Source organism: Brassica napus, chromosome C1 (genome assembly GCF_020379485.1).
Source record: "Brassica napus cultivar Da-Ae chromosome C1, Da-Ae, whole genome shotgun sequence".
In the NCBI taxonomy this organism is placed as follows: Eukaryota; Viridiplantae; Streptophyta; class Magnoliopsida; order Brassicales; family Brassicaceae; genus Brassica; species Brassica napus.
This window is the reverse complement of record NC_063444.1, coordinates 14,768,837-14,795,480: the sequence shown is the minus strand read 5'-3', so window position 1 is coordinate 14,795,480 and position 26,644 is coordinate 14,768,837. Positions and strand designations below refer to the sequence as shown.

General features: G+C 38.3%; 4 protein-coding genes and 1 long non-coding RNA gene across 6 annotated transcripts; 3 read left to right on the top strand and 2 right to left on the bottom strand.

The window, feature by feature from the left end:
- Positions 1-1,391: 1,391 nt before the first annotated feature.
- Positions 1,392-4,610, top strand: LOC106428312 (probable WRKY transcription factor 20). Of its 2 annotated transcripts, NM_001316043.1 has the most exon segments (6): positions 1,570-1,776; positions 2,579-2,731; positions 2,850-3,309; positions 3,406-3,550; positions 3,624-3,779; positions 3,898-4,375. In NM_001316043.1, coding segments are annotated over 6 exon segments (1,599 nt in total).
- Positions 4,611-13,876: 9,266 nt separating this feature from the next.
- On the top strand, positions 13,877-18,860 carry LOC106428289 (DEK domain-containing chromatin-associated protein 3). The gene is made up of 12 exons (XM_022694790.2): positions 13,877-14,177; positions 14,918-15,880; positions 15,957-15,990; positions 16,100-16,179; positions 16,326-16,385; positions 16,465-16,575; positions 16,673-16,753; positions 16,837-16,920; positions 17,009-17,498; positions 17,707-17,810; positions 17,952-17,982; positions 18,084-18,860. Exons 2-12 carry the CDS (start codon positions 14,957-14,959, stop codon positions 18,413-18,415), a joined length of 2,331 nt encoding a protein of 776 aa, XP_022550511.2. The 5' UTR covers positions 13,877-14,177; positions 14,918-14,956; the 3' UTR covers positions 18,416-18,860.
- Positions 18,861-19,294: 434 nt separating this feature from the next.
- LOC111202249 lies at positions 19,295-20,665 on the bottom strand. The gene is made up of 2 exons (XR_002655146.2): positions 20,195-20,665; positions 19,295-19,559 (listed from the first exon to the last, which is right to left on the bottom strand). It is a non-coding gene; the product is annotated as an uncharacterized LOC111202249 (long non-coding RNA).
- An 88-nt stretch (positions 20,666-20,753) lies between these two features.
- On the top strand, positions 20,754-23,138 carry LOC106428293. The gene is made up of 5 exons (XM_013869034.3): positions 20,754-21,226; positions 21,704-21,789; positions 21,860-22,165; positions 22,307-22,390; positions 22,476-23,138. Exons 1-5 carry the CDS (start codon positions 20,852-20,854, stop codon positions 22,951-22,953), a joined length of 1,329 nt encoding a protein of 442 aa, XP_013724488.2. The 5' UTR covers positions 20,754-20,851; the 3' UTR covers positions 22,954-23,138.
- Positions 23,139-23,161: 23 nt separating this feature from the next.
- On the bottom strand, positions 23,162-25,972 carry LOC106428292 (serine/threonine-protein kinase D6PKL1). Its single transcript, XM_022694793.2, has 3 exons — positions 25,604-25,972; positions 24,194-24,959; positions 23,162-24,118 (listed from the first exon to the last, which is right to left on the bottom strand). The coding sequence occupies exons 2-3, from the start codon at positions 24,877-24,879 to the stop codon at positions 23,263-23,265; spliced, it is 1,542 nt and encodes a 513-aa protein (XP_022550514.2). The 5' UTR covers positions 24,880-24,959; positions 25,604-25,972; the 3' UTR covers positions 23,162-23,262.
- Positions 25,973-26,644: the final 672 nt, after the last annotated feature.

Here is a 26,644-nt window from a genome sequence, read left to right as displayed (position 1 = left end):
AAAATGACTTTAAATTACAAAAATGAGGAAACCTTATATGTTTTTTTTTATTTAAAAACGACTTTAAAATACAAAAATGAGGACACCTTATATGTTAGATTTTTTCTTATATGTTATATTTTGAATTTTTTAAAACAACTTTAAATTACAAAAATGTAAGTTTTCCTTAAGTATACGACTAAAAACATTAAGATGACATGTATCAGTTCGATGGTTGATTTGAAAGCTTTCAAAACCATATTTAAGTTAAAAGTCGAAATAATTCAACTGTAAAAACAATACTATTCACTTTTTCAAAATTGTGTTCGAGGAAAAAAATAAAATTTTTATGTCATAATTTGTTTAATGTCCACTAGAGAACATTATATTAACCTAAAATATAAGATGACATGTATCAGTTCGATGGTTGATTTGAAAGCTTTCAAAACCATATTTAAGTTAAAAGTCGAAATAATTCAACTGTAAAAACAATACTATTCACTTTTTCAAAATTGTGTTCGAGGAAAAAAATAAAATTTTTATGTCATAATTTGTTTAATGTCCACTAGAAAACATTATATTAACCTAAAATATAAGAAGTGTGTATTCGTTCCCTAAATAAAAGCTACGAAATTACCTAATATGATTTACATATATATGGCAATTAATGATTATGAATAATAAAGATTTGATAACAATTTTTGCATCCTTCTTCATTTCGTTTAATTTTATATTATTAAAAATAAATAAACAATCACATTAACCATATAATAAAAAATTAAATTTTTTCTTATATGTTATATTTTGAATTTTTTAAAATGACTTTAAATTAAAAAAATGAGGAAACCTTATATGTTATTTTTTTTAAAAACGACTTTAAAATACAAAAATAAGGACACCTTATATGTTAGATTTTTCTTATATGTTAGATTTTTTCTTAGATGTTATATTTTGCTCTTTTTAAAACGACTTTAAATTACAAAAATGTAAGTTTTCCTTAAGTATACGACTAAAAACATTAAAATGACATATATCAATTCGATGGTTGATTTGAAAGTTTTCAAAACCATATGGAAGATAAAAATCAAAATAATTCAACTATAAAAACAATACTGTTCACTTTTTTCAAGAATATGTTCGATGGAAAAAATAAGGTTTTTATGTCATAATCCGATCAACCCATGATGTATTAATTATAGTTTTGTTCTATTATTTTTAATAAAAATTGATCTGATCCATCGGAAAGAAATTATATAATAACAACAAAAATATTTTATATATATAAATAAAATGATCACATATATAAAAAAAATTATTGATAATATATAGAAATAAACTCACGTCTTATCCTAGTTGATAAAGTAAAATAAAAAGGAGGTTAAGAACAAAAAAAAGAGAGAAATATATAAAAAAGGCAAAAACAAGTGGTCGGAAAGTCGATTACTTTCTTACAAAATCTTCACTAACACAAGCTTTTAGGGAGAAATAGCAAAAAGCTATCAATCCGCCATAGCCGAGCTTCCTTCTTTCTTTCTTTTTTTACTTGTTTCGTTTCTTATACCCTTGAAAAATCCTTCATTTCTCTAGATAATGAACCCTCAAGTTAATAATGACCGGAAGGAGTTTCCGGTAGATCCCACGGCATCCAGAGGAGGAGGCAATGGTGGTGGAGGTGCGAGGTACAAGCTGATGTCACCGGCTAAGCTTCCGATCTCGAGGTCTACCGACATCACTATTCCTCCTGGGCTGAGTCCCACTTCGTTTCTGGAATCTCCCGTTTTCATCTCCAACATCAAGGTTAACCACATAGCTACTCTTTCTCTACTTCTTTCACCTCTTTTTGTGGGTTCGATTGAGAAATTAGGTTTTCTGATTGCATTTTTTTTAAGACCTAAAGTATTGATTTTTATTTCGTGAAATTGGACATTGCATTCAGTCGATTTTCTTGTAGCAACCAAAAGAAAAAAGAAAACAGATAGTTTTGTTTTCTTTTTGACATTATTGTTCCACTTTTTTTTCAGTTTTTTTGTCGTTGCCTCAGATTCTGATTCGGATCACTGTTCATGTTGTGGTTTTAAGTGGAGCCTTTACGATTCTTCTAGTAGTGCTTAGTGGTGGTAGTGGGGGGTTTCTTAATTGGGTTCTGTAATTTGGTGGAAGATGCTTCCTGTTTGCTCACAAGGAAATGGCATCGTTTCCATTTTTTTGTTTCTTAATCATTTCACAAAGTGCTTATAATAAAACTATGATTATTTTTGCTTACGTTAACAGAGAGACTTTAGCCCAGAAGATTCTCATTCTTCACGTTACCTTATACTCTCTGCATCGGTGCATTTGTATCCGTTCAGCATTGTTCTCTCGAATAAACCCTTTCGTGTCTGCTACATAGTTTATATATATATACTCTGGCCTCTTTCTCTCCATCTCTTTTTACCTTCACATTGTTCAGATTACATTGCTTATATTAGAGGTATTGAATGATTCTGTTGGTATCTCGTTTTATGGAGGTTTAGGTTAAGTGATGCTCAAACCTAAAAGTGACGGATAGTTGGTGTTTATGTTTCCACTTATATAAACTTTCTATATGTGAATTTTTCAGCCTGAACCTTCCCCTACTACTGGTTCTTTGTTCAAGCCACGACCAGTGCACGTTAGCTCAAGCTCTTATACAGGAAGGCCATTCCACCAGGACAGCACCTTCCCCGAGCAAAACTCCAGTGAATTTGAGTTCAGACCTCCTGCATCCACTATGGTATTATTGTCCCAAGAAGTGTTTTTGCTTAGAATGTTATATCACAAGAAACCTTATATCCAGTTCTTGTATACTGTTCCGTGGTTGGCATTGTCTAAATATTTTTATTGATTTCAAGGTTTATGCAGAGCTTGACAAGCATAGAAGTGAGCCAGCAGTTCAATTTCAAGGCCAAGGCTATGGATCCTCACACTCACCTTCTTCGATCAGTGAGGCTGCAGCTAACTCAAGTGAGCTAAGGCGGCCAACTCAAAGCTCAGATATTCCGGCCGGATCTGAGGTAGATGAATCAGTCCAGGCATCGCAAGATGACCCGAGGGGAAGTGCGCCATCAGTATTGGCGGATGATGGTTACAACTGGAGAAAGTATGGTCAAAAGCATGTCAAAGGGAGTGAATTCCCGCGGAGCTATTATAAATGTACACATCCTAATTGCGAAGTGAAAAAATTATTTGAAAGGTCTTATGATGGCCAGATCACAGATATTATTTACAAGGGTACGCATGACCATCCTAAACCTCAACCTGGTCGACGAAACTCTTGTAGTCTTGGTATGTCTGCACAAGAAGAGAGAGTAGGTAAGCATCCTCCAATGACAGACAAGATTTCACATATTCTCCTTGACAGTATCTATAACTTCATCTGTTCCTTCTTCTCTTTATTTATGAATACAGAGAAGAGCGTGTACAACTTGGCACAAGCCATTGAGCAAGCTGGTAACCCTGAAGTACCTCTTACAACTGAGGATGGTGGAGAAGTTGCAGTGTCAAATAAGAGTAATGATGACCAGGATGAAGATGATCCATATACAAAACGGAGGTATTAGAATACAAGGATTCAGGTGATTTGTTTGAAACAGTGAGTGATTTAACATTCTTCTAACTTTACGCAGGAGGTTGGATGGGACCATGGAAATAACTCCACTTGTGAAACCTATCCGGGAGCCTCGAGTTGTTGTTCAAACTCTGAGTGAGGTTGACATACTTGATGATGGTTATAGGTGGCGTAAGTATGGGCAGAAGGTCGTAAGAGGAAACCCAAATCCCAGGTTCGTACAACCACAAAACTCTTTCTGCTCAAGTGTACATACACAAGCAAAACTTGCAGTTCAAAATGATAGCTAGTTGTTTGGTTTGTGCGTAGAGTGTTGATTCCTTTTTTTGTAGGAGCTATTACAAGTGCACAGCTCCTGGATGCCCAGTGAGAAAACACGTGGAGCGGGCATCACATGATCCGAAAGCTGTTATAACAACATACGAAGGCAAACACAATCACGATGTCCCCACTTCAAAGTCTAGCAGCAATCATCATGACAACCAGCCTCGGTTCAGACCAGGTGAAACAGACACCGTCAGCCTCAATCTTGGTGTTGGAATCTCGTCTGATGGACTTGACCACACTTCCAACGAGCGTCAGCATCAGAATCAACAACAACTCATCAACCAAACTCACCCAAATGGAGTCGGTTTCAGGTTTGTTCATGCTGCTCCCATAGCATCGTACTATGCTAGCTTAAACGGCGGTTTGAATCAGTATGCACCGAGAGAAACTCAGAACGAGACTCAAAACGGTGACATCTCGTCTTTGAACCATTCTTCTTACCCGTATCCGCATAACATAGGGAGAATACAGTCTGGTCCTTAGAAGACAAAGGAAGCGACAGTAATGGATTCTTCTTAGGTTAGGATTGGAATGAGACATTGTTCTATATGATTCATGTCTCTCTCTCTACTGCAGAGAGCTGATCTTGATTTGAAAATATTATAACCACCATATATATTTGTATGTGTCACCTGTTTTGAGTTCCAAGGATGTGTTGTAAAAATACAGTATGTTGAATGCTTTTTTTGAAAAACAAGAAACAGCAATATGTTATTAATTCGATAAGTTCTATTAAAGAAGCTCAGGTGCAGGACAAAGTCATGATCCAAGGTCCCAGGAAAAGCAATTTGTACTGTCCTAACTCATAATCCTCCAAGTGGTCCGCAAGCAGACTAATACAACAACTAGTAAGGAACCCGTTAAAACCCATACATAAGCCCAAATAAACACCCAAACCCATAGTAAGGAAACAATAAAATATGTTTGTACTTATTTTTTTTTTTTTTTTATAACGACTGTTGTTTCCATATCTTGTCGGTGATGTAATATTTATAAATGATATAAAAGGGTGGAAATTTTCGTATTAATAGTCAAAAATAAACAATCTCGGACAATTACAAGAACTAAAGATGTTCGTCTAAACAGTTCGTCTAAACAAGTAGCTTTCTATTTTATGGTTTGACGTCGTCTGGGCCGAGCTCGCCTAGTGGTCGAGGTCGTCCAAGACTTTGTCTGTGATGAAGAGGCGAGGTTCTCCTTTTATGTACTTTCTATACGTTTCTGACCGTCCTTTCAATGAGTCTGACGTCTTCTATTTATAGTGACGTACGTTTTGTCTTTTAGCGAAATCTTGCTTAGCGAGCCGGACCTGATTTTGGGCTTAGCTCTTAATGGGCATGTGCTAAGTCCATCTCCAACAATTGTCCCCCCCCCCCCCCCCACTGTTCGCCAAGTGTCGAGTCTTGGTGAATTCTTCTGGAATCTTCTGTATGAGAAAATCAGGCCAGGCTCGGGAATTGTCGGGAAATAGGCAACACATTTTTCCTTACATATATATATAAGTGATGGTTGGGTCTTATTTTTTTTTTAGTTCTTGTCCCCCACTTGGAATCAAGGTAAAAAAAAATTCTTTTGTGTCTTTTTTTTGTGTGGCTCCTTCTCTCTCTTTCTTATCTTTTTATTTTTATTTTTGGGTGGTCCTCCTCCTTTCCTTATCTCCCTGCCGACACAAAGAAAGAGGGGTTTTGGTCTTGGGTTTGAGGTGTAAGAAAGAAGAGGCTGAGTTCGTTGAAAACAGGCGGAAGCAATTGTTGGAGAGGCTGTGCTCGCCTAGTAGTCGTGGTCTGTGGTGTGAGAGAAGAGGTGCTGAGCTTGTTTTTTTTTTAAAAAGGTTTGGTCGTGGGCTGTGGTGTGGGGAAGAGAGGCTGAGCTCCCATTTTTTTTTTTTTTTTTTAAGGTTTGGTCGTGGTCTGTGGTGTGGGGAAGAGAGGCTGAGCTTGTTTGAAGGAAGAGTTGTTTGGCTGTGGTCTGTGGTATGGGGAACAGAGGCTGAGCTCCTTTTTTTTTTTTTTTTTTTTTTTTTAAGGTTTGGTCGTGGTCCGTGGTGTGGGGAAGAGAGGCTGAGCTTGTTTGAAGGAAGGGTTGTTTGGTCGTGGTACGTGGTGTGGAGAAGAGAGGCTGAGCTCCTTTTTTTTAAAAAAAAAGGTTTGGTCGTGGTCTGTGGTGTGGGGAAGAGAGGCTGAGCTTGTTTGAAGGAAGGGTTGTTTGGTCTTGGTCTGTGGTGTGGGGAAGAGAGGCTGAGCTCGTTTGAAGGAGGAGCTGAGCTTGTCACCGGTGAAAGGTTGAGCTCGTCGAAGGAGGGGCTGAGCTGGAGAAGAGCTCGTCAATGGTGGTTCTGAGTTCATTTGGAGAGGCTGAGCTCGTCGAAGGAGGAGCTGGGTTTGAGAAGAGCTCGTTAATGGAGGTTCTGATTTTGTCTTCTGTCGTCCCGAGTTTATCGACTGCGGCTCCGAGCTTGCCTCTTGATGTCTCGAGCTCGTCGATGGCAGCTCCGAGCTCGCCTATTGATGTCCCGAGCTCGTCAATGACGGCTCCGAGCTCGTCAATGGCGGCTCCGAGCTCGTTGTTGAGGATCCCGAGCTCGTCTCCTGTCGTCCCAAGCTCGTCAATGGCGGCTCCAAGCTCGTTTTTAAAGATCCCGCGCTCGTCTCCTGTCGTCCCAAGCTCGTCAATGGTGGCTCCAATTTCGTTGCTGGAGATCCCAAACTTGTCTGATGTTCCGAGCTCATCTGATGCTCTGAATTTGTTAATGGTGGCTTCGAGTTCGGCTTTTGTTTCAAGCTCTTCAGTTTTGTTCCAAGTTTGTTTCCTGTCGTTCCTAGCTCGTCCCTTGGTTCGAGCTTGTCGCTTGCTATCCCGAGCTTGCCGTTTGTCGACGGAGCCGTGTTGTGGTGAGGTGGGGTTGAGCTCGTCGTCTTCTGGTTTGAGCTCGTCTCTCATTTAGTTGGTGTTCCTCTTGCTCCTGGTGATAGTGAGTGCGTGGAATACTTCAAAGCGACGAGGGCTCGGGGTTGGACTGAGGTGAGGCGATCGGAGGTTTGGCAGTGCATCCCGTTTATTGACTCAGGTTGAAAATATGAAATTTTTTTTAGTTGTTGGGTTAAGTGTGAGCGCGGGGCTGCAGCATTGAGAACGGATCTCGTATATTTTTTTTTGCAAATTTTATTAAGTGTGAGCGCGGAGCTGCAACACTGAGAACGGATCTCGTATATTTTTTTTGCAAATTTGATTAAGTGTGAGCGCGGAGCTGCAGCACTGAGAACGGATCTCGTATATTTTTTTTGCAAATTCGATTAAGTGTGAGCGCGGAGCTGCAGCACTGAGAACGGATATTATATTTTTTTGCAAATTTGATTAAGTGTGAGCGCGAAGCTTCCACTGAGAACGGATCTCGTATTATTATTATTTTTTTTGCAAATTTGATTAAGTGTGAGCACGGAGCTGCATCACTGAGATCGGATCTCGTATTTTTTGCAAATTTGATTGTGTGAGCGCGGAGCTGCAGCACTGCGAACGAATCTCATTTTTTTTACGTGAGAGATGGTCGTATCCTGGTATTTGTTTGAAAATATAGATTTTTTTTATAGAACTAGCTGAGCCTCGTGAGAGGTTGCCTACGTACCCCACATGCGGGGATGAAGCCGACCGTAGTTCACCTTTACAAGGAAAGTAAATGCTAGGATTAAAAGGGCGGATCCTCCTGGAGTCTTATTTTTGGTACATCAGGGGCGCGCCGGTCTTCTTGCTTGCGCCTTCTTCTTAGGTATATTTTTTATATTTTTTTATAGAAATGCAATATGCCTGAGCATCTTCTGATCCTTTACTGTTGCGAGCGTGCTTTCCTGTGGAGCGACTGGATGGTTGGTCGCTGATTTGATAATTGGATTCTTTTCTGCTCTTTCCATCTCTGTACGCTTTGTCATAATGTTGTCTAGGTTCGTAGTATTCGTCAGGCTCTTTATCTTTCGAAGATAATTTTTTGGTGGCTGCGTGCTTTTTGCTGAATGCAGCTTTATCTTCTTCGATTTCGATGAAAGTTATCGCCCGATGGAGTGCATCTTCCAGAGTCAGTGGTATATACTTCATGAGCTCTTCTCGGAATGGTGATTCGTGCCAAAGACCGTTTTGGAGTGCGAGGACTGCTGCTTCGTCGAGTACGGTAATGCGAGAAACGATTGCTCTGAACTTGTCGATGTACGAGCGTAGTGTTTCCGTAGGTTCTTAAGCCAGAGTCCATAGGTCGGCATTAGTTGCACTCTGTTGGATAAACAGCGAGTAGTGTTTGAGGAAGGCCGTCGAGAGTTGATTGTAGTTGTCGATAGAATGAGTTTCAAGGCGTGAGAACCAACCGAGGGCGAGTCCGCTCAAATTTTCCACATACAATTGACAGAGACCGGCGTCACGTTCTTCTGGTGAGAAATTGGCTCTCCCGGTTGCGATGCTGAAGGCAGTGAGATACTCTCTTGGATCAAATGTTCCGTTGTAAGTCGGGAGTTTGATTTTGTTCTTCTGATGTCGGACAGGGATACTGAGGAGACGAGTTGTAAAAGGTGTATAATGGGTCTCGCGGAGTACACAATCGATCTCTGGTGCTGCGCTGGTTGCCTGATGGACTTTGGAGTTCATGCTTTGCAGCTGAGCCCTCATTTCTTCAATGTCGTCGTCTCTGTGTTGGGTCTCCCTGTTGGTGATCTGCGGGAAATTGATGTTTTGAAGATGTTGATCATTTAGATAACTTGGGCGCTGCTGTCTGGAGTCGATGATTGGTGCTGAAGATTCGTTCACATGATTCTGATGTTGTTGTCCGGAACTTGTGATTGGTGCACGTAGATCGTTGGCTTGGATTGATCGCTGCTGTCCTGAACTGGTCATTGGTGTTGGTAAATCGTTGAAAAGAACACGATGGAGTCGTGGAGTGATATCAACTTGTTGTGATCTTGATGCGCCAATCTCGACAGACTGGAGTTCGTTGATGCGGTTGTTGCAAGCAATCTGAGAATGCGCGAGGTCGTCCAAACAAGAGGTCGTTCCTCGAGCGAGCTCGTTGATCCTTCCGAGAACGGTCTAAAAGATCATGGAGATGTCTGGCTGAGTGGAGTACATCATTCTTGTGTTAGGTGGTTGTGTTGCAGCTGGGGTTACGACATGTGTTGTCCTGTTTGTGGGTTGCAGAGGAGTTCTGATCTGAGCGTAAGTCTCTAGATTTATTGGTTGGACTGAGGTCGTCGGTATGAGAGACGTGGTGCCGGCTGGATGACGCGAGGTCGTAACTGCAGCTGGTAGGGCCGAGGTCGCCACAATAGACGATGTGTTGTTGGCTGGAAGGGCCGAGGTTGTCACCATTGATGGCTGGGTCGATATCGTCGCCACTAACGTCGAGGTGTTGGCTAGATGGTCCGAGGTTGCCACAATTGATGGTTCGCCCGAGTTCGTCGCCACTAGCGTCGAGGTGTTGGCTAGATGGTCCGAGGTTGCCCCCATTGATGGTTCCCTCGAGGTCGTCGGTATGAGAGACGTGGTGCCGGCTAGATGACGCGAGGTCGTAACTGATGCTGGTAGGGCCGAGGTCGCCACCATAGACGATGTGTTGTTGGCTGGAAGGGCCGAGGTTGTCACCATTGATGGCTGGGTCGAGGTCGTCGCCACTAACGTCGAGGTGTTAGCTGGATGATCCGAGGTTGCCACCATTGATGGTTTGTCTGAGGTCGTCGTTACCAGTGTCGAGGTATTGGCTAGATGGTTCGTCCGAGGTCGTCGCCACTAGCGTCGAGGTGTTGGCCAGATGGTCCGAGGTTGCCACCATTGATGGTTTGCCCGAAGTCGTCGCCACTAGCGTCGAGGTGTTGGCTAGATGGTCCGAGATTGTCATTACAGCTAGTTGTGTGCTCGTTATTCCAGGATGGTCGGTGGTTGCAGAAATCGGGGCGTCTGGTTGCACTGTGGGTTCTGTGACTGTCGAGCTGTCTGGAGGTGAAGAAGAATCCTCTGCCCCACGGTGGGCGCCAATTGTTGTTTCCATATCTGGTCGGTGATGTAATATTTATAAATGATATAAAGGGGTAGAGATTTTCGTATTAGTAGTCAAGAATAAACAAGCTCGGACAATTAGAAGAACTAAAGATGCTCATCTAAACAGTTCGTCTAAACAAGTATCTTTCTATTTTATGGTTTGAGGTCGTCTGGGCCGAGCTCGCCTAGTGGTCGAGGTCATCCAAGACTTTGTCTGTGATGAAGAGGCGATGTTCTCCTTTAATGTACTTTCTGACCGCCCATTCAATGAATCTGACGTCTTCAATTTATAGTGACGTACGTTTTGTCTTCTAGCGAAGTCATCAATTGTTGCTTAGCGCGCCGGACCTGATTTTAGGCTTAGCTTTTAATGGGCTTGTACTAAGCCCATCTCCAACAACGACTTTCTTATTAGTCAATTAGAGGTTACATAATCATTATGTAGATCCAAAGTGATAGATGAAAGTACATAATAATGAAAATAGAATGAAAAATCAAATGGTATTTGTTGTTTGTAATTATTATAAAGTTAAACCTCTTACTTCTAATTAGATGGTCATTAATATTAAAAAGTCTTACATAGTTCCATAATACATTATGTGTCTTAGATTATAGCCTAAAAATAATTTCAATTTATCTGTATATATAAATGCAGTTAAGTTTATTACTTAGAAGTGAAATTTTATTAATTATTACTAAATCTTCCTTTTAATTTATATTAACTATAAGCCTTATAATAATAAATATAAATTGGTACGATTTAGATAATTACTAAAATAAAAATTAATATTTTGAGGTCACAAGCTATACCATAAGATAGATTTTTGACTAGTTTTCCGACAGTAACAAAAAACCTTTGACATATATGGATGTTCTGAGTATTTTTTTTTTGTTATACTTTATTATACTTTACATATATATATTCTAAAATGAAAAATGATTATCTATTTTATATATGATTTAAGTAAGATAAGTAAATGCAAAAATAACATATAATAGTAAAATAGAGTCACTACAAGAAAACGTGAGAGTGACGACTACCATTTACGACTACAAATGTGTAGTCGTAAATTAACTTCGACGTTACGTCTAACTTACAACTATGTTAAAGTCCGTCGTAACTTAGACGTAATTTTGCTACTAAAAGGTTTAGTCGTAAATTGGTCGTAAACTAACTTCGCATTTACGACCACACTTTCAGGTAGTCGTAATGTGGTTGTAAATGTACGACTAAATTACATCGACAAGCTACCATCTGATTAACGACCAATTTACGAGAAACGTAGTTGCACATTCGTGGTTAAGTTATTATCAAACGTAATGTTATTTATTATATAATTAATGAAATTATATATTTATATATATATCTTGATGATCCAGGTTGATTTTGATGATCCATTCTATCCTCAGTGGTTTCACGAATTCATACAAGGTCTGGTCCCTAAGGTCACCACATCAACTATGTATTTCACACGAGGCTACACTTTTCACACTTACGAATATGGAAGTCGGCGAGCAACAATGAAATATGGAGTATTTGTGAAAGGTGAAACTGATTTCTTTTGAATCTTACAAGAGATCATCGAAGTGGAGTTCCCCGGCCTGGTGAAGCTGAAATGCATTCTCTTCAAATATGTTTGGTTTGACCCCACCGTCAATAGAGGTGTTCGGTATAGCAAGTTTGGAGTTGTTGATATAAATGCTACACAGAGGTACAACAAATGTAAACCCTACATATTGGCATCTCAAGCAGACCAAGTTTGTTTTATTCCATACCCGAAGATCATACAATCTGGAATATCTTGGTTAGCCGCTATAAAAGTTACACCTCGAGGTCGAGTCTTGACTGATGAACAACAGCCTTTACAAGAAGATGCCGTAAATGAAGTAGAAGTACCTGAGCAAGCTACAAATGATATCTTACTTGTTGATCCACACAACCAGGGATATGAAGAACTTCCAGACGATGCAACAGACGAATCCAACGAAGATGAATTTGAAGAAAATGATGAAGTGGATGATGTTTCTGATGACGAGTGATTGAGTTTGATTATGTTACAGTGTTTGTGTTTTATTATATTATTAAACTCTTTGTATTGCATTACAAATAATATATAACTTATTTTCATGTTTGCTCAATTATATATGAACTTAGTTTAAAAAAAAATCTTTGTACTTTGGGTACTTTGGGGTTTAGAAGTGTATACAACTTATGATGTTTGGGGTTTGGGGTTTGGGGTTTCGGTTTTAGGGTATAAACACAAAACGAAGCTAATTAGTCGTAAAGTACGACTCAGTTACGACTAATCTTAACTCTTCCCACATTGGTCCCTAATTGGCCGTAAAGGACTTCGTCCCACATTGGTCGTAATTTTAATTCTTCTTTACGACTATTAGTCCTTAATTGGTCGTAAATAAAAAAAAAATATTTAGTCCCTAATTGGTCGTAATATTATTTTGTCCCCCATTGGTCGTAAATTTATGTCTCCTTTACGACCGCTAGTCTCTCATTGGTCGTAATATTACAACCCATTTACGACTAACACCAAAACTCTATATATACTCGGACCTCGCGAAGCCATTTGGTTGCTCATTCCCTTCTCTCTCTAGGTAAGTCTTTTTTTTTTTAGTTTTAGGTGGTTAGTTAGGTGATTAGATTAGGTTTGGAATTAGTTTAGGATGGAAGTAGATTAGGATGGAGTTAGATTATGATGGAATTAGAATAAGTTTAGATTATTTTTATATAAAAAATTGAATTGTTTATAATCATTTTTTTTTTGTTTTTTTTTTCTTTCAGATTGACGATATTGCTATGGCTGGCGGTAGAAAGAGACTTAGGAACCTTGCGTCTAGAAACTCTTACGGGAGTACCTTTCTCAGACATCCGGATCCATCAGCTTCTACCTCCGGCACATCATCCGACTTCTTCGACGAAATAAACCTTAATGCTTAGTTTTTTTCGGTTTTAATTAATTTGTATTTTGAATGTTTTATATTATGGATATTATTATGTTTACGGATGTTAGATATTTTCTTTTAATTTTATCAAATTTTAAAAAATTAAATCAAACTAAATTTAAATATTTGATTTTAATTAATATATAAAATTCGTAAATAAATTCAAAATTCAAAAATAAATAAATAAAGTTGGTCAAATTTACGACTAATGGACATCTAAAGTCGATGTAAAGTGGTCGTTACCTTACGACTAATAAACATCGACATTAGATGTAAATTGGTCGTAAGGTTACAACCAGTATACGACTAATATGTCTAGTCGTAATATTACAACCAATGTGCCTCTAATAATTAGTTACGACCAGGTTATAACGACCAATCGATTTTTGAAGTTAATTGGTCGTAATGCCCATATTACGACCAACTAGCTACTAATACTGTAGTCGTTAAGGTCCTGTTTTCTTGTAGTGTGATAACCTAAAACAATTTTAAAGTGAGAATCTATTTTTATTCAAATGGTTTTTGAGATTAATTCAAAAATAGTTGCTTTTAGGTCATTAGTAGAATTGACCCTTTTGGATTTTAACACTGGATTCATCAAATGAAAATTAAAAAAATGTTTTGTTTAATCAATTGTTATCATACTAGCTTAACTTACATATATTAAATCTCAATTTAATCAATTCATTAAGGATATTAATTTAATTTATATATTAAAAGCAAGTAAAAAATCTAAAAAAGTTACCGATTCAGTTAAGATGGATATTACAATTATTATGCAATAATTTTAATATATATATATATATATATATTAAAGTTTTATAAAACAAAATATAAGTTTACCAAAAATTACTAGGGAATTTAAGCCTATAAATCTTTTTGTAATAGCTCATTTTGATTATTTCCTAGTTTTGCCAAAAAAAAAAAAGATTATTTCCTTGTTTAAATTCTTAATTAATACTTTAGTTTCATAAAAGATCCTTTAAATACACGTTAAAGAGAAAAAAAAAAATTTATTCGTTGAAGATATAAGGTTCAACACGTGTTTCAAAACCGGAAGTCAGGCTAGTGTTCAACCGTCATCGATCCGCGAGAAGCATCAAGCATCAAATCTGGATCGTTGATAAAGTTCTTCAAGCATTGGAATGGACCGCGATGCTTATCCCTAACATCCGACGTGGCATTTAACTGTGTTTAAAAACTGGTTTTGTGTCCGAATACTTTTACTTCTCTCTCTCTCTCCTCAAAAAGCTATCGAAGAAAAAGCTATTTGTTCTGTTTCGAAAGGAAGAGCAGTGCTGAGTCTTGGGACAGTGAGGTGAGATTCCAAAGTCTTCTCCTTTAGAACCCTTTGGATAATCGTTATAAACTGTATGTTCCGTGCTTTGTTTGAAGTCACGTGCTCTTTGTGTGTTGTAAAGCTGGGACGAGAAGTTAGGGTTTCTCATGTGCTTCGTTGATCTGTGAATTTCGATGTTTTTGAGAAGTTATTGTCTCTCTCTTTGATTAATGCATGAATTTTTAGAGATTTAAGTGGAAAAAACGATGACTTTATGTGTTTCTCTGAATTTGTGTGATGTAAGCTGAAGTGATCTCTGTGAGTTATAGCGTGTGGTTTGATTTATCTATCTAGATCTTTGTTTTCATCCAGAATGCATTGAAAATTAGGATAAAGGTTGAACCTTTATGTGATTTTCAGATTTGTTTTCTTTAATGCTTTCCTAGATTTTTTTCTATCTTGATCATTCTTGTTCAGATCTAAAGTAGGAGTAAGAGATTTATTGTGGAACACACATGAGATCTAACTTGAATATCTCTTCAAGGTTTCTTGTTTACTCTATTGTTGACCAATTTTCCTAAAGTTCAGTCCTTTATTTGCTGCATACATGCCAAGTCAATTCGTTCTACATGTTCTTTATGAGATTGAGTTACTGTTTTTGCCTTTTTGGTAGTCTTTGGGTGTGGCTTCAGTTCAGCAGATGTTGAATTTGTTTATAGGGGAGCATGAATTTATGTCATCACAGCAATTTTGATTATCTTTACTGATTTGTCATGCAGCCTTTGGTAAGAAGTGTTTGCGGTGGAAGAGACCTAACAATGGGGGAAGAGGATTCAAAGGCAGCCGTTGAGCCAACAGCAACGAAGGCTACTTCTCTTGAAAAGCCATCAGAGGCTGTGGCAGGAAACAAGGAGGATAATGCTGGAGGAAAGGAAACACAAGAAATTAAGAAAGGTGAGGAGAAGGCTGAACCCGAGAAAATGGAGATAGATGCTGAGACTGATAAAATGGAAGAAGATGCTACGGTCACCAAAGATGAGAGACAAGCAGAGGCTACCAACATGGATGATGATGGTGTCTCTGGAGGTGGTAGTACAGTGGAAGATATTGTAATGAAGGAAAATGTGGAATCTAAAGACAGTAACAATGGCAAAGATGATGACAAGCAAGAGACTAAAGAGGCAGACCACAAGAAAGCTGGGAAAGAATCAGAGGAGGACGTAAAAGATGAAGAGGAAAAAGCAAATGGAACAAAACAGGAGGAGGAGAAGCTGGTAGATGGAGACAAAGGGACAGAAAAAACTGAAAACGTGGAGACTGTGGATGAAGATAAAGAGGTGCAGACTGTGGAGGAAGACCCAAAAGTGGAGACTGTGGATGAAAAGGAGGAGGAGGATAGTGCAAAAGAGCAGAATGAAGAGGGCTTGGTTGAGGAAGGAGAAGAAGTGAAAGATATGGAAGAAGATAAAACAGAAAAAGTTGAAGAGGGAACTGTAAAGGATGAGGATGGCGATGAAAAAGCTGAGAGCGGTGATGACAAGGAAGATGAGAAAGAAGAGAGCAAGGGTTCTAAAAAGCGTGGTAAGGGAAAGAGTTCTGGGAAGAAGGTTGGCGAGAAGACAAAAAAGGATACAGAACCCAAGACTCCTTTCCCTGACCGCCCTGTGCGTGAGCGGAAATCTGTTGAGAGGCTTGTCGCAGTGATTGATAGAGACTCTTCCAAAGAGTTCCATATTGAAAAGGTTTTGCCAATACTTTCTTGAGATTAGTCTAACTTCCTTTCTAGACGTGTTCATAATTATCTTTTGAATATTACAGGGGCAAGGTGTATATCTCAAAGATATTCCCAACGGTATGTTCCTGCAAACCAAAATTAAATATTCCTTTATTGGTTCCGTTTTGTCATATAATATATTAATATGTAATTGAAATGAAAATATAACTTGAATGTTTCTCTGTAGTTGCATACAAGGTAACGAGGAAGAAGTCGGATGAAATTTTGAAGTTGCTGCACACAATTCTATTTGCGAGGAGAGGGAAGGTGAGTGCCTTATTCCGCCACTCTAATAGTTAAACTTCTAAATTGTCAATCACAGGCATACTCTTGTGGGTTTGAACTCAAGTGCTGCTGCACTCTTATGTTAGCCTCATGTTTTATATATGACTCTTTCTTAATGTTTTTAACAGGCTGCTCAGATCAAGACAAACATATTGGGATTCTCAGGCTTTGTTTGGCATGGAAATGAGGTGTGTGATATCACACATAGAAGGTTATTTTAAGCATAGCTATGGTCTGTATATAATTTTTTGTCTTTGGTGTTTGCAGGAAAAGGCAAGAGAGAAAATAAAAGAAAAGCTTGATAAATGTAACAAAGAAAAACTGTGGGAGTTTTGCGATGTGTTTGACATACATGTTTCCAAGGCTACAACAAAGAAGGTCAGTATGGTTATAAATGTAGGCAAGTTTATGATTATTCATTTCCTTATTTAATCAAATAATTCTAACTTATTATGGCATGTTTTCTCAAGCACAGGAAGATATTATTACAAAACTGATTGAGTTTTTGGAGAAACCTCATGTGAAAAGCGACGTTGCAGCTAATGAGAAAGATAAGGTATTTTGGTGTTAGAAACGTTGTTTATATAGAGTTTTCTTTGTGCATGTTCCATTCTCTTTAACATTTTTCCGTTGAAACAGTCAAGTACGGGAGCTAAGCGCAAGAGAACTCCCAAGCAAAGCTCGCCTGCTGCTGGGAGTTCATCCTCCAAACGATCAGCAAAGGTATCAACTAGTCTCAAAATTACTTATCTGCAACTGTACATCACTGGTCCAAATTGATCTGATAATATTATTTCCACTGCCTTTTCAGAGAAAGCGAAAGTCTGGAGAAGGAACAAAGGCCGTCAAAAAGATTTTAGCTGATTCTGAAGATGAGTCTGAGGAGGAGAAAGAGGAAGAAGAGAAGGAGAAGAATGCAGAAGAGGAAGTTAAGAACAAAGAGGAGGAGAATGAAAACGGTATTCCTGACAAATCTGAGGATGAGGCACCTCAGCCTTCTGAAAGCGAAGAGAAAGATGAGCCTGAGGAGCATTCTGAGGAAGAAACGCCAAAGAAGAAGCGTGGTTCGAAAGTGTCAGCTGGGAAGAAAGAATCAGCAGGGAGAGCCAGAACCAAGAAACCTGCAGCTGCTGCAAAGTCCAGTCCACCTGAGAAAGTTACACAGAAGCGATCATCAGCAAAACGAAAGAAGACGGATGATGACAGTGATGCAAGTCCAAAGGCGTCTTCTAAGAGGAAGAAGTCTGAAAAAGCTACCAAGGCCCCAGCCCCTTCAAAGTCTGCTTCAAAAGAGAAGCCAGGTTTGGATTTTATCCTGTTTATTTTTGTCTTCCAGTAAAGATAATCGGTCAGGTAGAATATATCATGTGTGTGTGAGTGTAGGGGTTTATCAGATGCATTGGAGAGAATCTTATTCCTTGATGAACTCCATTTGCAGAAGCTAACTTATACTGCAGCCACTAATGTTTTCTGACATCATTTTTTCATCTGTGTTTTCGCCTATGCTAGAAGTAAAAAGTGCTGGAAAAGGAAAAGAGAAAACCAAAGGGCCAAGCGATAAAGTGCTAAAAAAAGCAATCGTTGAGATTTTGAAAAGGGTGGATTTTAATACGGTGAGTTAATGTCTCAACCTTTTAATGGCATTCTGCATTTTCTGAAAGCTATTTAGAGTTTGTTGTAAAATATCTATACAAACTATATATACCTTTTATATCTAGATAACCTTATGGTTGATCATTGTTGTTATTCTTCAGGCTACATTCACGGACATCCTCAAAGAACTGGGTATGAACAGATTGGTTTCATTAATTTCTTTGTGGTTAGATTCTGTTTTTATGTATGTAAAATATAATATATATATATATATTGTTTCACCCATATCTCAGGTAAGGACTTCAAAGAAGATCTCACCCCAAGAAAGTCATCTATAAAGGTGATGATCCAAAGCGAGCTCACCAAATTAGCAGAAGAGGTTGATGAACAAGAGGAAGTGGAGGAGAAGAAAGAAGATGATGCAGAGAAGGAGAAAGCAGTAGGGTCTGCTTCTGCTGAGGAGGAGGAGAAGAAAGAAGAGAATGCAGAGAAGGAGAAAGCAGGAGGGTCTGCTGTTGCTGAGGAGGTGAAGGAAGGAGATCATGCAGAGAAGGAGAAAGCAGGAGGGTCTGCTGATGCTGAGGAGGTGAAGAAAGAAGCGAGTGCAGAGAAGGAGAAAGCATGAGGGTCTACTGGTGCTCAGGAGGAGAAGAAAGAAGAGAGTGCAGAGAAGGAGAAAGCAGGAGGGTCTGCTGTTGCTGAGGAGGTGAAGGAAGGAGTTTATGCAGAGAAGGAGAAAGCAGGAGGGTCTGCTGGTGCTGAGGAGGTGAAACCTAAACTTCTTTTTAGTCACATACCGACTCTCTTTTTTTTTTTCTCTGTCTCTCTCTCTCTCTAGCCAACCATTTAATCACAGGCACTGTTGCCTGATGCATAGTGCAAATTTATAAGTTAAAAACTGTGGATGTAATATTTTGTTGTTGTTTTGTTTGAGTCTGGATTGCGCAAACCAGTTTTACTTTTGGTAGAGACAAGAGGAAGTTTAGCTGCTTGCATAGCCAAAGGATAGGGTTGCTTGTAAAATATACATATACCATTTAGCATAAAAGCCTCCTTGGATTGTCGTTTGATTTGTGAGGCTTACTTTTCAGACATTGTCCAGTTTTCTTTTAGTTTCCTTCTTCGGGTACAAAGGAGGAGGTCAAGGGTAATAAATGAATAAATATGGTTACCTTGCTTCCCTATTTGTTTTCATGTTGGTATGTGAATATAAAGATACGCGTAAAGGATTGAAACTGTTGTGCTGCTGTTACAATTAGAGTACTTCTGTGACTGTTTACAATTGTTGTTACAATTAGAGTACTTCTGTGACTGTTTACAATTGTTGCGACTGTGGCTTTCATAAACGTTTACTTCATAAACTTTAGGCTTTAAGAAGTTGACTGTTACTTAAAAAAAGTCTAAAGCCACTAAATACTGGCTATTGTAAAACTTGAACGTAACAAGTTAAAGTTTAATAAAAATGACTTTAAAGGTTTTAGAACAAACTCTGATTGGCTACATATTGTGGCTGTAAAAACTTTATAAGCATGGAGAACTAATAACACTTGTGACATTAACCAGATTGTTTTGCAATGTGACATTACAAATACACACCAATGGCTAAGCATGGAGAACTAATAACACTTGTTCAGGCTTAAACCATTATGGCTGCTGTGCTCTATTAGTAGACGGTCTACAGACAAATCAAGTTAAGCCTAGCTAAAGCTGAAGGTTTGGAACCTGATTCTTGATGGATACTGACACATTTTTTCCTTCACTGATCTTAACTGTCGATTACAATCAACAACATACAGCAGAAACTCAATAAATTAATAAACACTATAAACTAATAAATGTTTCTGCTCCCGAGTTGGACTGGTTCAGAATATGATAAAAATCAATAAAATAATAAAATAATAATATTATAGAAATTTCTATGTAAATATATGGTTCCATTGAAATCATAAATTAATAATTTTTGTATATCTACATTTTATATAAGTACAAAAAAAATTGCATTATTTGCTTTATTTTCACAATATAATTATCGATATATTTTTTTAACATTTCAATATTTTTGCTTATATTTAGTAAAATTATATCTAAACCACATTTAAATTTTTATAAATTATATTTTATATACACCAAATAATACAATAAAATAACGTGAAAGTCTAATTTAAAAATTTCAATTAGTGTATATACGGTAAAACCAATTATTTTGTTTATTTTATAAAAACATATATTCTAAAATAAAAAATCTAAAAAAAAACTTTTTGTAAATTATTAACTCTATAAATTAATAACATATCATAGTCCCAATATTATTAATTTACAGATTTTTTACTGTATGACTAAACAACCTAACAAAGAACAAAAAAAAAATCCAATCACAGATACCCAGCAAGCAAAGATGTCATACCTCTTATTCTTCTTTTCCTGCTCACAGTGGGTGCTAATCCTGACGATGGTGAGATTCAAAGCCCGAAATGGTGTCTACCAAAGCCGGGATCTTCTTGGGCGAGCCGGCGTCGTAATGAACCTGTACTACCAGATCTATAGTTGCACAGACCAGTCTTGCTTTTCTGGTGGCGACGGGATGGTCGTGACGACCAATCCCAGCAGCGGTGCATGCGTCTACGTCTACCCGTCCTCAACCGCTGACTTTATCCCTCCAACGATGGTTCTGTTGTAGACCTACACAGTACATAACATATTGGTTAACAAAGAACATCTAACACAGGAACCTAAGATCAGTTTCTTTCAATGTGTCAAAGTTTTCTCTTTTAGAAATCAACATAAGAATGCAAAACTGCTTTAAAAGTAACTTAACTAAGCTTATTGAGTGCTAAAGAAGTAGGAGTCATAGAAGCTCCCTTTAGTTAATGAGGTAAACCGAAGACTTTACCGGCTCGATTGCAAAATAGAATATCGGTTAGTACATAACCGGAGTTAAAAAAATACTTTGGGACCTCTCAGTAGAGAATCACCACTGAAACTGAAACTGAAACATTCACTTCTCTCTCTCTCTCCTCTCCAGAGTTTTCAGTTTCGATCTATCAAAAGTTTCGAACTTTAAATGGCAAGTGGAAGAGACAGAGACGACCCTTTATCCTTCACCAGCAACCCATCGTCGGCTTCCTCTCCGGTCACCGTATCCGATTACCTCGACAACTTCGGCGAGCCCACTTCTCGCTCCGGGAGCTTCCAAAGCGAGAGCTTGCTCGGCGGAGGCGGCGGAGATAGCAGTAACGACGCCGATTACGGATTCGCTCGTCCCGATTTCCGATCGGAGCAACTCGCTGGAACCGTTCAGTTCTACGAGAGGCATGTTTTCCTCTGCTACAAAAAGCCTTCCGTGTGGCCCGCCAGGATCGAGGCGGCGGAGTTCGATCGGTTGCCTAGGCTGCTCTCTGCTGCTGTATCGGCCAGGAAAGGCAGCATGAAGAAGGAGGTGAGTTTGATGTTAACTTGAATTAGAGTGTTGCTTGATTCATATATGTATTTAGGTCTGATTGATTCCAATGGGTTTGTTATTTGAGCTCATTTTACTCTCATTTGGAGATCTTTATGGTAAAATAAAAAAGACTTGCTTTCTGTTGTTTCGGGTTAGTTAAGGTATAATCTGTTTAAGGTCTTTTAAATGGATCATCAAAATCATTCTTATCCTTGGACTGTTGGGGTTTGGTATGGGTCAGTTAAGGTAAAGTGTCTATTTATGGTAAGAATCTATATAATAGCAACATGTAAATAATTTGTCTATACTGTTCAATATGGGATCATACAACATACAAGCCAGCTTTCGAGCCTTGATGTCAGTGGTGTCTCTGATTTATGATAGTAGATTGCTTACTCTTAGGGTGTGGCTTCTTGTGATCTTTGCATCAGTCATGAATATCTTTTTTTAACCTATGTGCCTTGCCATTTGTAGACTCGACTCACAATATGCGAGGGCCACGATGGAACAGAGACATCCAATGGTGATGTACTCATCTTTCCTGATATGATAAGATACAGGTAAGGGTCCAAATATTCTATAACAGTCGCGACTTATTTATTGACAGTTTCGTTTCTATAATAACTGCAGAAGGTTGACTCATTTTGATGTGGACACATTTGTGGAAGAGGTGCTTGTGAAGGATGGTGAATGGCTTCCTGGAAATCCTGAAATGCTTAAAGGCTCATATGTCTTTGTCTGTTCCCATGGATCCCGAGACCGACGATGTGGGGTTTGTGGGCCGCCGTTGGTTAGTAAATTCAGAGAAGAACTTGAGTTTTATGGTCTTCAAGGTAAAGTGTCAGTTAGCCCATGTTCTCACATTGGTGGTCACAAATACGCTGGGAATGTTATCTTCTACCAATCAAAGATCCACAGGAAAGTCACAGGACACTGGTATGGGAACTACAGATTTAAGCTACATTCATCTTCTTCTAGTTTTATTGCAAGATGGAATTAGAATATCAGAAGTCTCTACAATGTCTGCACTAATCATATCATACTTTTGACTTGATGATTGCTATCTCTTGTGTCAAGGTATGGGTATGTGCAACCAGATGATGTACATGTTCTCTTGGAGAAGCATATCATCAAAGGGGAGATTGTAGACCGGCTATGGAGGTAGTAAGTTCAAAGATTCTGGCTCTCACAGTTTCCAAATCACTTAGTAAATAGTAAGAAAACATTGTTACTTTCTGATTTCTAGGGGTGAAATGGGTCTATCAGAAGAAGACCAGAAGAAAACTCAAGAAAGACGGTTGCAGGTAAACGGTGCTGGCCATACAGTTAAGAACAACGGGAAAGTCACTCAGGAATCATCATCAGCTCACAGCGCCGATGTTTCCTGCTGCCAGTCAGGAGCTGCAGAATCTAATGGTTGTTGCCAACAAAACGGGAACAGCTCCTCGTGTTGTCAAGACACAACCATGATGTTGTCTCTGGAAACCTCGGAAGATAATCAACTTGAAAATGAGAACAACACTGAGAAGCTTACACCGGGAAGAAAAACTGCGGAAAAGACTTTCTTCAGAATAAATAGTGTCAAAGGATCTTCAACACGTAAGGTTTGCGCAATACCAACATGGTTAGAGAGCTGGGAGCGAGAAGATACGTATGCCGCTCTTGCTGTTGTCTGCGCTGCTGCTTCTGTGGTTGTTGCCTATACTTGCTACAAACAGTTATAATGAAGAAGTTTGTAGCCTAAGATGATTGTGCATTGTGTTTTGTTTCTGCTTTTAAACTACATGTCCCCTTCGTTTCAAGAGGAGGGTGATGTTAGTACTGTTTGGTAATATGTATCCAGTTTTAACTCTGTCCTACTACTTTGCAAGATTGGTCTAAATGACAAGACTCTCGAGTGATGAAAACATTCAGAATTTTCCAAGAATAGCATTGACAAAGAACTAAAAATTCTTGAAGAAACGGAGTTGCACATTGTTGATAACGGTTTGATAATCAATCAAATCTAATGGGAGTTTTCTTACTGAAAAATTTCAAAAGAAATCAAATTCAAGATAACTACTCTGATCAGACTTGACACTGGTAGATGTGGCTGGTGCAGGAGTAGCAGGAGCATTCTCAAATTCAACCTGCTTCGGTATCTCTGGAGGGCTTGCGCATCGAACCAATGCCCAATTCACTCCTTCAAAGAAAGGATGTTGCTTAATCTCTGTCGCACCACGCTTATACGCTAACCTATGCTGAGGCTCCTTCACAAGCAGACTCCTAATCAAATCCCTAGCAGCAAAACTGACAACTGGAGACTCAGGGAAACGCAGAGGCTGACCCACAACGTTGAAGAGCGTTGCTCTGTTTCCAGACCCTTTAAAAGGCGTTTTACCAAACAAAAGCTCGTACAGAAAGATCCCAAAAGTCCACCAATCAACCGCACTCCCATGCCCTTCACCTTTGATGATCTCAGGTGCCAAGTATTCATGTGTGCCAACAAATGACATCGAGCGAGCGCTTGTAGGCTCAGCGATGAGTTCAGGCAACGGAGTGACCTGGTTCCCGGTTTCGGTTTTTGTTTTCTTGTCCTTCTTGTCTTTCTTGGATTTACTTGAGAAAAACCGTGGAGAGAAGCATGTCGTTGGAGCAGACATGCAAGACGGCTGTTGGATGCAAGCGGGTTGCGCACAGTTACCAGAGTTCCTTTGCAAGGCTTCAGACACCAGTATAGTTGATCTGACCACTGTGGGGCTAACGGTACACCTCAAGGAGAGGTCGAAGTCGGTAAGCATCACATGTCCATCATCTCTAACAAGAACATTCTCTGGCTTAAGATCACGGTATATGATCCCAAGCATGTGAAGATACTCCATTGCTAGTAGTACCTCCGCTACATAAAACCTGTAAAAAGGTAAAAAGACCAATATGATTCAACACAACATTAACTTGATTATATGATTTTAAAGAAAGTCTTACTTTGCTGCTTGTTCTATGAAACGCTTCCCGGGCTGTCTTTGGCGAAGGGTATGCAAGTCACCTCCAGGACAGAACTCCATAACCAAACACGAGAACTTCTCAGTCTCGAAATGACTATACAAAGTAGGGAGAAAAGGATGGTCAAGACACTGCAATATCTCCCTCTCGGTCTGAACCCTAAGAAGCTTTTTACGGCTAGCCAAAGCTCCTTTGTCCATCACCTTCATCGCAAAATAGCACCTCGTTCCGTGCAGCTCAGCGAGGTGGACAGTTCCGATATCTCCACCACCCACCCTCTTCAAGAGCCTAAAATGGTTCAAACCCAAAGAACCCTGTTTCGCTCGAACGACTTGTATCGCTTCCCATCTCACGTCATTCGCCTTGTGAGGCTTGTTGGTGCTTAAACCGCTGCATGTGCTCTCATCGCTGATATCACTGCTTGTGCTTGGTCTGTACGTGTTGCGCTTTCCGGTCTCGGCAAGATCAGACTGTTCGTTAAGTTTAACTTCTCCGCTGGATTTGCTGCCACCGCTTTGAGCCATAGACAGAGTTGAAGATACTTGATCTGCCAAAGTGCTGACTGAGATACTTTGGCTGGAACTGGAAACAGATGCTTCAGAGGTTTTCTCATCGTCATTTTCCTTGTTATGTTCTGAAAGAACTCCAGGACCAGACTTCGAGGCCATGATTGATAAACTATCTACTTAGCACCCAAAGAGCTTCTCCTGCCTCCAGTTATCACTGTTGTGACCGATCCGTATGAGCTCTGAAATAAGCAAAACATAGCGTCTGTTACTTTGCCACAAAAGAAAAACAGTTTACAACATTGGGTCTCCTAGCTTATTAGGACAATAATTAAAACATTTCAAATTTAGATAACATAAAGTAGGGCTAGTTAGTAATAAAGAAACATACTTTTAACATACAGGTGAGCAGATAAGCTCCATAAACGCTTAAAAAAAAACAGAAGACAAACTCATAAAGAAAACCATGCCTCAATCATTGTAAAAACATCAAGCGTTATCCGTCAATTAACACTGAGAAATGTAAAATTATAAATCTTCACACAGAAAACAACACGTCTAAAAGAAAGAAGCTTTAGCTCTACACCGTTATGGATCTCGAGCTCAAAGTTACTGTGACAATCAATTCAGAAAATTTCACACAACCAAAAGTGATTCACTATTTCCACTATTTCAGAAATATTCTGTTTCTCCAATGAAACTGATAAAAAAAAACATAAACCATAACCAGACACTTCATGCAAAGTAGAATTGTATCCTAGATTTCAAACAGATCTCAAGAAAGTAAGAACAATTAAGCAACGCTCTTTTGGATCTGGAGAGAAACAAAAAAAGAAAAAGAAAAGAAAGAAGGGAAATTAACGAGAAATACCAAGAAAGTCATTACCTTTAAAAAGAGCTTTAGGAGAGGAGGATCTTGATACAAAATTGTTCTCAGGAATTGAGAAGAGAAAGAAGAAAAAGGGATGTTAAAAAGGAAGAAGAAGAGGAGAGGCTTTATTAATCATGTATTGCTAAAGAGGAAGATGAGGAACTCATCACCTTCCTTCCTTCCTTCAATGGCAATGAAATGAATAGAGAGATAAAAGAGAGAGATATGAATCAGAGAGTGAGTGAAAAAGAGAGAGAGAGTTGGGTCTACCATGAAAAGCAGAGGTGGGTCAAAGCAAAAGTTTTCGACTCTTTTTTTAGGGCTTTTCAATTTCCTTTTTTTCTTTACTTTCCATGTTTGTATATTTCCCAAAACTCGAATTCATACACAAATATCTCAACTTTCGAGAGTCCTCATATGTCTTGCAATTTGGCCACCACATTTTTCAAATAAAATAAACTCTATAAATTAATAAAGCTGAAACTATGATATTTTATTAATTTATTAAAAAATATTCTAGATTTTTCAAATTTAAAATATACTTTTATAAAATATTTTTTTAATGTTTAATTTCTAATTTTTAAAAATTTATTATTGTATATGTATTAACTAAATTTTAAAAATTAAACTTTTATATTATTTATCATATTATTTGTTGTATGTATTAATTATTAATTTATGATTTTAATGAGGCCATATAATTACATACACTTTAAAAAAATTAATTTCAATTTTGTTATATTTTAAATCGGTTTAACTTAGGATCGAATTTTTTTTATTAATTTATGTATGTAACTAGATTATTAATTTTTGGAATGGAATAATGTGAAATGACTTATTCCATTAATTCAAACAAAAAATTCACTATTTGACATGAATATAATGAAATACTCATTTTATCAATTCCAAAAATAATTAGAAAAAATATAAAGAAAACTATTACATAACAAATTTGTTAATGAATAAATAAAATGAATTTCAATTTATTTTTTTATTTTTTTGTTTTTATTATTTTTTTTGTTTTTATTCCAGTCCTATTATTCCATTTATTTTTAT